General features: G+C 42.4%; 1 protein-coding gene across 1 annotated transcript in view; it reads left to right on the top strand.

Annotated features, from left to right (window-relative positions):
* OSBP (oxysterol binding protein) overlaps positions 1-12,154 on the top strand; it is a 40,656-nt gene extending 28,502 nt beyond the window's left edge. Inside the window, exons 7-14 of the mRNA XM_053450059.1 lie at positions 215-346; positions 3,452-3,697; positions 9,445-9,565; positions 9,657-9,760; positions 9,848-9,943; positions 10,020-10,189; positions 10,295-10,515; positions 11,020-12,154. Of these exons, the coding sequence (XP_053306034.1) occupies positions 215-346; positions 3,452-3,697; positions 9,445-9,565; positions 9,657-9,760; positions 9,848-9,943; positions 10,020-10,189; positions 10,295-10,515; positions 11,020-11,162 (1,233 nt within the window). The 3' untranslated portion in view covers positions 11,163-12,154. The remainder of the gene's footprint in view (positions 1-214; positions 347-3,451; positions 3,698-9,444; positions 9,566-9,656; positions 9,761-9,847; positions 9,944-10,019; positions 10,190-10,294; positions 10,516-11,019) is intronic.
* The last annotated feature ends 396 nt before the right edge of the window (positions 12,155-12,550 follow it).

The raw sequence follows: 12,550 nt of genomic DNA, 5'->3' as shown, positions 1-12,550 counted from the left end.
AGGTCACACTTTGGGAAATAGTCCTCTGGGAGTCAGGGCAACAATAGTGGAGGGGTAGAGTGACTCTAGGAACCGTCACTCTAATGCTGATTCAAAAAGAAATGCTATTTCCATTTTAAGTCAGTTGATTTTTATTTTCTAGCAGTTTTAATGTGATAGATTAAACATAACGCACCATTTTCCAACCTTTGGCATTTTATTGTGTTTCCAACAGGTACGCCCACCCTCTGAGGATCTAAGAAGGGAAAGACGCACAAGGATCCCGTACAAACCTAACTACAGCCTTAATCTGTGGAGTGTCATGAAGAATTGTATAGGGAAAGAGCTAAGCAAAATTCCAATGCCGGTGGGTATGGGGGGGGCAGACACCTGTAAGAAATCGGAAATTAATGAGTAGTAGGGATGGAGGTGGAAAGTTTTGTGGTAGTTAAGTTATTGAATTAATTCTAAGAGAAACATAGCCAAAACAAGACTTCTGTGCTCACCGTTACCATTACTGATGTTTAAAAAAAAAAAAAAAAAAACTCTTCCAATATCATAACTGTTGATCCAAATGAATGGATTTTTTTTATCCATTATTGTCTCAAAAGCAGCTTGTTCCCTGGATCGTTGTTACGCTAAAGTTGATTGTTTTAAACCGCAATGTCTACAATAGCCAGAATGGCATCTTATTTTATTGTGCACCGAGTATCGATGAGTACTCCCAAATCTTTCTCCATAGAGGATTTCCCATATAAGCAGCTAATGAATGTATAATTAGCATGCTTGTTTTTATCACCATGTGCACAATTTTACATAGTTCTGTAGCGATACATCTGCATTTTCCTACTTCCTACTCTCCTCTGTTGTCTGAATCAATCAGCAGAGAGATGGCATGCAGTTATGGTTTAACGTACCGGTAACGTACCGGTAACGTACCGGTACGTCCATAAAACGCATCTCCAGGCTGTTCCAGGGTCCAAAACCAGATGGTTCTTTTCGCCCTGTGTTTTAAAACTCACATTTATCAACATATTCATGAAAGAAGGGCAGGCCATATTCTCTCAAGAAGGGGGCTGGATGATTCTTCTGGACTTGGTCTCCGTATCCCTAACAGTTTTACAGTTCAAGGTCTCCTCCACACCATACCATACCTTGACTGCTTAAAAAAAAGAACATTCCAGGCCATCTTATTATCCAGGTTTCTAGAGCAACACTTGGATTTTAAGCCTCACCAAATCTGTGCTGGTACAGAATTCTACAGTTTCAGACAGGTCTCAAAATGCTGGATCAGATACGCAATGGGAAGTTTGGGTCTGTTAACAGTCCCTACTCCATCCATTCCTTGGGTAAAGGCATAATGTCAGAATCTGCAGCAGGCAGTCTTGAAAATGTTTAAATCCAGTAACAAATTATCACCACAGATGCCTCTCTATTTGGTTGGGGCGCTCATCTAGTCCTTGGTATTCTATTCACGGCCAGCCAGCCAGACAATACCAAAGCGGTGGTGTGTGTGTGTGTGTGTGTGTGTGTGTGTATGTATATATATATATTATTATTATTATTATTATATATATAATATAATACACTGGTGTATATGGTTTCCCAGACTGCAGTGCCTGGCATAGAAGAATTGAGCGAAAATATTCTGATGGACAGGCTAAGCAAAGGGTTACTACCCCAAAGAAGAATGGTCTTTGCATATGAATATTTTGCAAATGATTGTAAGATTAGGATGGGGGCACCAGTAAAAAAGATTCATGGCATCAAGATGGAAGGCAAAAGTGATGAATGAGTAACGGTTCCTTCAAAGAAAATCGCGCAGACGTTCACCGGCGAGCGTAAACAACCTCCGCTGCCGGCGAGTCTGCACGATGTGCTGTAACAATCTCCCTTGCCAGGACTATCCTAACCCTGCTCTCTACCCGGAACTGCATGTCCTGCATGTGGGGGGGAAAAGTGTGGCCTATATTCGGGCAAATACGGTATATGTGTGATTACCCTACCGTATGTCGCCTACATGGGCTGCATGTGCAAATTTACATGTATGTGTCTCTACAAACATTTACTAAGGGCGTGTGAGGACCTTTCAAAAACTATTTAGTTTTATTTTTTGTTAATGGGGAAAATGCTTTCGGTTTGTCTTTCCACATATTTACCATTTATATGTTATATTATACCATTTATGTGTTATTTGTAGGACTATACTTTACAAAATGTACAAAATAGAAAACAAATTGTGGGTGTGCACTTAAAATGGGAAAAGGGATATCCTGATTAAACAAGCATATAGCAGTGTTTAATAGACTTGTGCGTTTAGATTTTGGGGATTGATACAAAGCCACGAAAATGAGGCCAGACCACCAACGAATCAGGCAAAATTGAAGCAAAAAGCTGTGTATCTCCACGTTCACTCAGAAACTAAACCGCTCCCACCGTGCTTCACATCCCAAAATGCAAGCCCCATCTTGAACTTTAGGTTGCAGGCTGTAGTCCTCGGTCAACAGTAGATATAAAACCAGGATATGACTTCATGACTTCACCCCAACGTTGGGCAACTAGAGGCTTATGCAAAAAAAAAAAAAAAAAAAAGGTGTTTATTTTCTCTGCATCTCAGCAGACATAACCTGGTGGGAAATTCCGCCAAAACGGCAGCGCTTGTGGTGAAGTCTTCTGTCCCTGTTTGGAGGATCAGGGAGGGGATGTTGCTGCAAGAGCCGCTGTTTTGGCAGAAGTTTCCACTCGGTTATGTCCACGGAGATGTGGACTAAAAATGAACATAGCAGATTGGAGATTGAATTGAATGGAGAAGATGAAAGATAGAAGATAAACATGCGGAAGTGGTTGACAGATAAAGTAGGGAAGCATTTAGACAATGTGAATGAGAATGACTGTGACAGTGAATGTGAGCACACATTTCCGGCCAAAACAAACGGGCAGGGAACAAAATTTGTTGCCTAAAAATGGACCAAAAAATGTATCTAAATAGTTTTTGGCCCATTTGTGTGTGATGATGGTCAATAAGAATCTGGTTTCAGCGCTGATTTGATTTTTTTTTTTTTTTCATCCTTGTATCTTTTATACAAATCATGCGACCATAACTGTAACCATAAATGGTAATGTCTGGACTTGGGTCCAGTTTGACAGTGGTACAAACCATCTTGGAGCTTCTTCTCATATTTCACTACAAAAAACACGCCAGTCTCTGAACTGCTCTGTTTATGTGAGAGGACTCTATAAAATTAACATTCATTGGTGACCGAAGCCAGTTAAATTAATTGTTAAGGAACTACAACCCCATTGATATTTTGCTAGCCATGATTTATGAGTTGTCTTCATAACAATCCGAGAGCTGCTTGTTGGTAACCCACGCCGTAGAACATATGAATGCTTATCAATTATAAGATCATTTGAGAGGTATAGCAAGGCCTTTGGCATCATCCCTTATGGTTGTTTTTTTTTTCCTGGCCAGGTGAACTTTAATGAGCCACTCTCCATGCTCCAGCGTTTGACAGAGGACCTGGAGTATCATACCCTGCTGGATCGGGGAGCTCAGTGTGAGAGTGCTCTTGAACAGCTTTGTCTAGTTGCTGCTTTTACAGTTTCTTCTTACTCCACCACAGTCTTCCGCACCAGCAAGCCCTTCAACCCACTTCTAGGAGAAACCTTTGAACTGGACCGGATGGAGGATAACGGGTATCGCTCCCTCTGTGAGCAGGTCTGTGATGGGTATAATTCCTGGGCAAATGCATTTGAAAATTATTTTGCATGTACACTTAAGAAGATCATAATGTAACTGTACACATTTGATGCTAAAGTTCATCCATTTTAAGTTAAAAGGTTAGAATGGTCAAAGGGGTGCAGTAATAAAGCACTGGGCAGGCAGACACTAGCAGATGATGCAGCCATGTGGAGCAGGACTGAATTTCCCCAATATTATAGAATTTTATATATAAAAAAAAAAGTCCCCCCCAGAGAAAGGAAAGTCAGAGGTGCAGTAGTGAAGCAGCAGTATTTAAACAGTACAAAGGGCTAATTTACATACAATAGTCACAGCAAACCTTACATAGTTCTCCATCAGGCCCTCCTTTGCACACAGCTCAGTATTTGTGTTCGGCCTGGCTCAGCTCAGTAGGGAGTCGCTATTGTAGTTTGTGGGGAATATAGTAAACACGGTCCCTGACTTCTGGCTGAAACCTGCTGCATATCAGGTCCTGGTGCAAATACTGGCCATGGAGGTCTTTGGTATGTTACTCTCCACCGGGTGAGGACTTACAGGACACACACAAAACCGACACTCCCAAAACCCAGGTGCTCCGTATCTGTGTCTGAGCACCACAGTCTTTAGAGTCTCGGGTAATTGGGAAAACATAGCACTCTGTACCAGGGGGTGTAGTTGTCCCAATGGATCCCTTGTACCCAACAGAAGGCAGAGTAAGGTATACTTGTGCTGGAAGAGAACACCTTCCCTCCTCTTCCTCACTATTTGCTGGGGCAAAAATAGATTTGCTACGTTCATCTGGCAGTGCCATTGCTTGTTGCCCCTCCGCTCAGAAGAGTGCTGCCAATGCTTACAGCAGTGGTAGCCTCAAGGGTGGTGTGGTTGCACTGGTAGTGGTGGTTTTATCCCATGCTTCATCATAAAGTAGCTTGCCGCCAGCTCTGCCCAACCCATGAACGCAGTTACTGTGCTAACCCAGTAAAATGACTGGTTTTGGCCCAAATATTTATCAATGACGATCAATTGATATGATAGAAAGGTAATTGTGACGGAAACGACCTGTACCCGGACTGGGTACGCCCGCCAGACATTGCTTCCTTCTGCCCATGGTCACCAGGAATACAAGGCTTGGTTCCTTAAGTGGAAATAGCGTTGGCGACACCAGGAATTAGAACCTCTCGGGAACCTCGGTGGCACTGTAACATAGCAATACATCGCTTTACTGTCCTGACAAGGACAGCACCAAGGCTTACCCCAATAACAAGATGGAACTCGTTTTAAGGTAAAACAGGAACTACTTTATTTGAACCAAACACACGAACTATATATACAAGTAAGAAAGGGTCAAGACAAATGTCACAGGATCTAATTACAAGAGAATTAATTACATTAATTGGGGAGATAGACATAGAATGATTAGACATATAATTGAATTGAGATAAACAATGGCTAGGACACAGAGCTAACAGATGAGGTTCAATATAGAGAAATGCAAAGTTATGCATTATGGTAAAAATAATAAAAATGCAACCTATTCTTTAAATGGAATATCCTTGGGGGAAACTACCAATGAGAAGGATTTAGGAATAACGGTTGACAACAGACTTGACAACAGTGCGCAATGCCAGCAAGCAGCTGCGAGGGCCAATAAGGTTTTGGCATGCATAAAAAGAGGTATTGATTCAAGGGAGGAGGATATCATCTTGCCTCTTTACAGGTCATTGGTAAGACCTCACCTTGAATATGCGGTACAATTCTGGGCACCAGTCCTTAAAAAGGACATTATGGAATTAGAAAAAGTGCAAAGGAGGGCTACGAAATTAATAAGGGGATTGGGAGATACTAGTTATGAAGAGAGACTAAAAAAGTTAAAATTATATACACTGGAAAAACGGCGTCTCAGAGGGGATATGATAACATTATACAAATATATGCAGGGCCAATATAAAGAGCTCTTCAGTGACCTGTTCATTAACAGAAATATACAAAGAACAAGAGGTCACCCTCTGAGACTGGAAGAGTGCAGGTTTCATAGACGACAAAGGAAGGGATTCTTCACAGTGAGAACAATTAAGGTATGGAATTCGCTTCCAAGGGAGGTGGTGTTATCCAATACATTAGATACCTAAAAGGGGCCTCGATATTTTCTTAGAAAGGCACGATATACAGGGATATAAATAGAATAATATTAATATTTTAGAGCTTCTTGATCCAAGGAGAAATCCGATTGCCTCTTGGAGTCAAGAAGGAATTTTTTCCCCTGATGGCAGAATTCGAAGTAGCTTAATTAGGGTTTTTTTGCCTTCTTTTGGATCAAGAATAGAAAGGTTAGGTAGAAGGGTTGAACTTGATGGACTTGGGTCTTTTTTCAACCTTATGAACTATGTAACTATGATTAACAGCTACTGGCTGTCTATTTAGTTATTATATACACAGCAGTAGGGGGTACACAAAGGACAGTGAATGGCAGTACTAACACCTAGCACCTAACACATTAATACATTTCTTCACAACCCAGATAATCAGCCGCCTTCTTACACCAGGATGTCCCGCTGGCATTTACAGTTCAGAGTCTCTGTGTGGGAAATATGGTAAAACATACAATAGGGGAAATCAGTAGAAAGTGGGTCCCTGTACCCACTTCCCCAAGAACAGAACCCCTTCTAATGTCAAGGCCCATTGTCTGCAGGCAGGAAGCTAGCCATCAGTCCCCTCCGAAAGCCCCAGTGGCGGAAGATTCCGTCACAGTAATAAAAATTATTAACTTCGCAAATTACAGGTTTGGCTGGTAGCATAAATGGGCAATTGTCTACCAACTAAACTACTCGGGAACAGGGGAACAAAATGTCTGCTGTAGTAGTCACCACATCTTCTCCAGCTCACCCCACAGCCATTCCATCTGTCATGCACGTACCGGCACGCAGGGCCTCTCGGTCGGCTGCTTCTTCACTCCCCACGTCCATGCGGGGAAGCTGGGGAAGATGGCGACGGAGCGGTGTCGGGTGCCAAGAGAGGGGCGGCACTTCTGCACGCCGCTCTGACACCTCCTTCCTCTGCCGTCTGTGTGCAGGAGAGGGTGGGAGGTGCCACTGAGGAGGCTATTACTAGAGGGGCGGTGTTTCCAACGCCGTCTCCCTCTAGAGACTGTGTGAGGGGCGGTACTAGGGCTGGATCTACAGGCTTGACGTCATACGTCACACCTGTGATCCCTTTAAATGCCCCAAGCTCCCTCTCAGCAGTGCTCAGATATTCTGAGACGCTCTGTGTGCTACATAGCGTCCCAAGTGCTGTGCTCCTTGCCCTATTTTGAACCTGTGCCTGAACCTGTATCGTTACCTGCACCTGTGCCTGCACCTATACCTGTGCCTGTACCTGTACCGGTACCTGCACCTGTGCCTGCACCTGTACTGTTACCTGCACCTGTGCCTACCTGTGCTTGATCCTGACCCTGGACTGTTACCTAGTAAAATGAGTCCGAACTTTACCAGTTTTGCTTCTCTGTTCCTCTGGTCGTCCTGCATATTGGGCTCCTTCTCTTAACGGAACACAGACACCTAGTGGTGTCTGACACTACCCATCAGTCAATATGTACCCTCCTACACACAGTCCCTCCCACTTAACCTCATCGACCACTTAAACTGCTTTTAATGGCGCCATGTTTCGTCAGAGATCGCTCTTGATTCGATTTTCAACTCACATTTGCTAAAATTGATACCCCCTAAACATTGTGTGGATGCTAAATATACAATATTTGTTCTTTCTACATTCGTAGAGTAGACATGTCATATCGATCCCCTTTTAGTTACAGCTGATACATATCCTCTTTAAGTGTGTGTGTGTGTGTATGTATATATGTATGTATATATATATATATATATATATATATATATATTTACTTAGAGCTAAAATATGGACTTTGTGCTCCACACTTTAAAATATAAGGGGTAGGTGCAACAAAAACATTCGTATAGTACCATATTTGCTCGATTATAAGACGACCCCCCAAAATCTGAATATTAACTTAGGGAAAAAAAGAAAAAGCCTGAATATAAGACGACCCCAAAGGAAAAAAGTTTTACCAGTAAATGTTAATTCATGTAAACTATTTTTTTTAATAAAAGCTATGATTGAGAATTTTTTGTTTTGTTTTTATTTCTTGTATTTTCCAACCTGTCCCCCAGTTACGCACATCTGCCCCCAGGTATGCCACTCCAATATGGCACTGTGGCCCATGATATGCCTTTTAACCCTCTATATGCCACTGTGCCCCATGGTATGCCTTTTGACCCCCTATGTGCCACTCTGCCTCCAGAAATGCCTTATACCCCTATATCCCATTCTGGCATTTAGGGGGTTAAAATGCATATTATGGGGCAGAGTGGCATATAGGGAGGTATAAGGCATTTCAGGAGGCAGAGTGGCATTAAGGGAGTTAAAAGGCATTGTATAGAGCACTGCCTCCAGAAATGCTTTATACCCCTATATGCCACTCTGGCATTTAGGGGGTTAAAAGGCATATTATGGGGCAGAGTGCCATTATAGGGAGGTATAAGGCATTTCAGGAGGCAGAGTGCTCTATTAAATGCCCCCTTAACGCCACTCCAGAAATGCCCTATGCCCCCATCTAACATACACACACACCCTATACCCCCATTTAACTAACACACACACACACACACACACTCTCTCTCTCTCACCCCTCTCAGCCCTCTCTTACCGGTGCTTCCAGCCGGGGCAGCGGGTTGATGTCGCCTTCCGCTGCAGCCGGAAGGAGGTGGAGTTGGCGGCGGGGGTTTGTATGCGTCCGTCGCGTATACTTTCCCCGGCTGTCAGAGATCAGAGTTCCCCGCACCGGTGCGGGGAGCTCTGATCTCTGACAGTCGGGGAAGGTCTACGCGACGGACGCAGACAACCCCCGCTGCTAGCCACACCTCCTTCCGGCTGCGGCGGACGTTGTCTACGCGGATCGCGTAGACGTCAACCCGCTGCCCCGGCAACACAGCAGAAAGCACCGGTAAGTGTGTGTATGATGGGGGGTGGTGAGACAGGAGGATCCAGGTCCCCTGCGTAGGCACACAGGATCTGTTAGGATCACTCTTAGACCACACACAACTTATACTATACCATACAAATAAATAACTCATACCAACCTCCTCCTTAGTTATTATAAATATGTGCAAAACAATATGAGTGTTTTGGTGTTAGTGTGTCTATCGTGTGGTGTTGGAGTGTCAGGAGCCTAGGTTTAGTGGCGCCTGGGAGAGGAAGAGCAGTAGAAATAGTGTGTGTGTCTGTATTTGTGTGTGGTGGTAGAGTGAGTGGGTGTTTAAGTGTGTATGCCTTGAAGAATACTTAACTCAGACGCCACTAACCCTAGACTTGCCTCTGTTCTCATAAGGTGGGCTTTTGGGAGGATCTTAAGGCAGAGCAATGGGTGGGATGGGCATGGGGTGGTCTGATAGGAGCTGAATTGGGGTCCAGGTGTTAAGAATGTTCTGGGCCTCAAGATTTTTGATGGCGGAACTGAGGATTATAGTCCAAGGTGGGTGTCCTAGATGTTGGCTAAAAGAATTGATAAGAGATCCTCGATAAAGAAACAAGTCAAGATTTTAACTGTGTTAAAACTGTGTGTTCTCCAGGATGGTTCTGTACGCTTGCCTTTGTGTGCAATGTATCATAACATAGCTTTTTTTTCCCCCTTGTGTCGTCTAGTTTACAAACACCCAGTTTTGATTTACCCTTAGGTCAGTCATCACCCCCCTGCGGCTGCACACCATGCAGAGTCTCGTCATGGCTGGACCTTGCGGCAAGAGATAAAAATTACTAGCAAATTTAGAGGAAAATACCTTTCTATCATGCCGTTGGGTAAGCGCAATATTTCCATTGATGAAGGAAAGACAAGTGGGCGTGAATAAATGTCAAACTCTGTTACTATGTGTCTGTTAAATTTTCCTAGGTACCATACACTGTATATTTAATAATTCTGGGAATCATTACACGTGGAAGAAAGTGACCACCACTGTTCACAACATAATTGTTGGGAAACTGTGGATTGACCAGGTAAAATAATAACCCTTATTTCTGGCATTGACTTCCACCTAATCTGTCTCATGAAGTTTTATATTTTTACCATCCTTATCTTTACAGTCAGGAGAGATAGAGATTATCAATCATAAGACTGGGGATAAGTGTAAGCTTAAGTTTGCACCATACAGCTATTTCTCCCGGGATGTGGCGCGCAAAGTAAGTAGTCATTATCCTCGTAACTCACAAATGCATGAATATACCTTTATCACGTTATTCTGTTCCTCTGTATCAGGTAACCGGGGAGGTAATGGATGCTACAGGCCGTGTGCATTACACCCTGATGGGGACTTGGGATGAGCGTATGGAATGCGTACCAGTGTCGCCAGGTGGAAGCGGGTCTGAAAACGGGGGAGATAAAGCCCCAGAGAGTAGGACTTTGTTGTGGAAGCGAAACCCTCTTCCGTTAGTATCTACTGTTCTTCACCCTCCTGTGACCCTCTCAACATATGTTTCACCCCATTAAGAAAAAAGTATTTAGGGTCACTTCCTCTGTACTTGTATCTACAGGAAAAATGCAGAATACATGTATTACTTCTCCGAGCTTGCGCTGTCTTTAAATGCTCCTGAGGATGGTGTTGCCCCGACAGACAGCCGTTTGAGGCCCGACCAACGACTGATGGAGAATGGCAACTGGGATGAAGCCAATGGAGAAAAACAGAGACTTGAGGAGAAACAAAGAAGCACAAGGCGGAGAAGAGAGGCTGAGAGGGAGAAAGCTGGAGAAGATGGTAAGAGAATATTTTTAAATCCATAATACTAGCACGAGGTCACGAGTGGGAAATGAACAACCTGATGAGTGCCCTAAAATAGTGTTCTGTAAAGGTTTGTATTACAAATCCCAATGCTTTGCTCAAACTCTCTGTCATTTTAATATGTTGGTCCTTGCAACCATTGTGAAAACCTTTTTTGTGGCTGGTAAGTCCTCTCAACAGGCCTATACTGGGGTTGGCTTCAGCTCATGCTGTGTAACCATCCAGATCACAGATGACACACTGACTTACTCCCTGAACATGATTTACTGTTTAGAACATCAGGCCAGTAAAGCAGTGGGTGATATAAATGATATTAAGACTACCTCCTAGAATGTTAATCTCTAGGAAGATTGTTCATTTATCAGACTACCTGCGAAAAATCACAAATGATACGCCGAAGAGTGGAAGCGAATGAACTTGTGCCTCACTAGTATATAACTTGATTGCACAGCTCTCATTGTGTAATTTCTGTCCTCGCAGGCTCTCCGGTGGATACGTATAAGCCTATGTGGTTTGAACGGAAGATGGATCCCGTAAATAAAGAGATGACACACATATTTCGTGGCACATACTGGGAGTGCAAAGAGAGGCAAAATTGGGAGGGTAGTCCTGATATCTTCTGAGAAACCGTGGCAATATTTGTTCTTTTCTGATTTGCTCCAGCTCCATTCTTTTTGTTATTACCCTCTACCTGCAGCGATGCCTTACTGACCCTGGTCCTGACTTCTCTGGACAGATTAATGCTCTGCAGGTCTAACTTACAAGGGGATAATGAAGCTATGCACCACATGTTTTGTGGGGTATCTCCTTTTACCACAGGGATTTTTAGGTTACTGTACTTGGTAACCATGTGGTTTCAAATACTCACACCTTTATGGATATACCTTTCAAATATCCATATGACCGCAAGCTGTCACCCATTCCTATATATGGAATTTTGCAGTATACTTTATACATTTAAAATCTATTTGAAAACACAGCCTCGTGTAAATGATTGCCATTAGTAACTCTTGAGAATATTTGATAGTGGCTTCTTTTATCGAGTTTCCATTTTTTTTGACCTGCAGAGCATAGTAAGTCCCCACAGCCCTCACAACCATCTTGCAACACCCACAATGAGCAACACGGTGGGTGGAGGATGCTGTTTGCCTTATGTTTTGGTTTTTATTAATCGCGTTTCTAGTTAATTTCTTTGACTTCTGTTGTGTGAATACATTTTTGTGAATTAGAGGGTGGTTAACATTTCTGTAAGACCTTTGATATGATTTTGGGTACAACTGAGGATCTGCTGTCAGTACAATAATTCTAATTGTGTATCGCAGTATATCTATGTATGTGTGTGTGTGTGTGTGTGTGTATATATATATATATATATATATATATATATATATATATATATACACACACATACACAGATAGAAATATACATATAATACACACACTCAGATCTATATATAGATATTTCCTTATATAGATCTATATATGTATGTGTACTGTATATTGTGTATATTTTTCATTGGTGATCCCATCACTCTACCTCTCAATGTGCGTCTCTCATCCTTTTCTCTTCCCTGTGCAAAAACTAAATTAAATAAAAATCAGATGAAGGCTCTTAGATTTCTGTATTTTCATTTTGCTGCTGCATAAGATATTTTAAATCGCCATTCTGCCCAGAGATAATTACAAGCATAACTTAAGAAGAACCATGAGGATGTCACCAGTTTAATGTGCTAGAGGCCCATGCATAGTCTACTAAAGCAACACACATGGAAAGACAGTGTTAAAACTTCCTATTTAGGTTGTTTAGAGTATTTCAATATAATCTTCAGTGAGGTATAACGGAAAAGAAAGGGACCATTTGCTTAAAATATACTGGATATATAAATGTTGTCATGCAGTTTACTTTCAATAGTTTTTTATTAATTTTCAAAGAAATAAGAAGTACAAATAACTCAAATAGTAATATATGGGAGACAGTCACAGCTGTCAGTTATGATCAAACCAAGACAGT

This window comes from Spea bombifrons, chromosome 11 (genome assembly GCF_027358695.1).
Source record: "Spea bombifrons isolate aSpeBom1 chromosome 11, aSpeBom1.2.pri, whole genome shotgun sequence".
Taxonomy (NCBI): domain Eukaryota; kingdom Metazoa; phylum Chordata; class Amphibia; order Anura; family Pelobatidae; genus Spea; species Spea bombifrons.
Note: the sequence above shows the minus strand (reverse complement) of the source record. Positions and strands in the feature narration are given on the sequence as shown.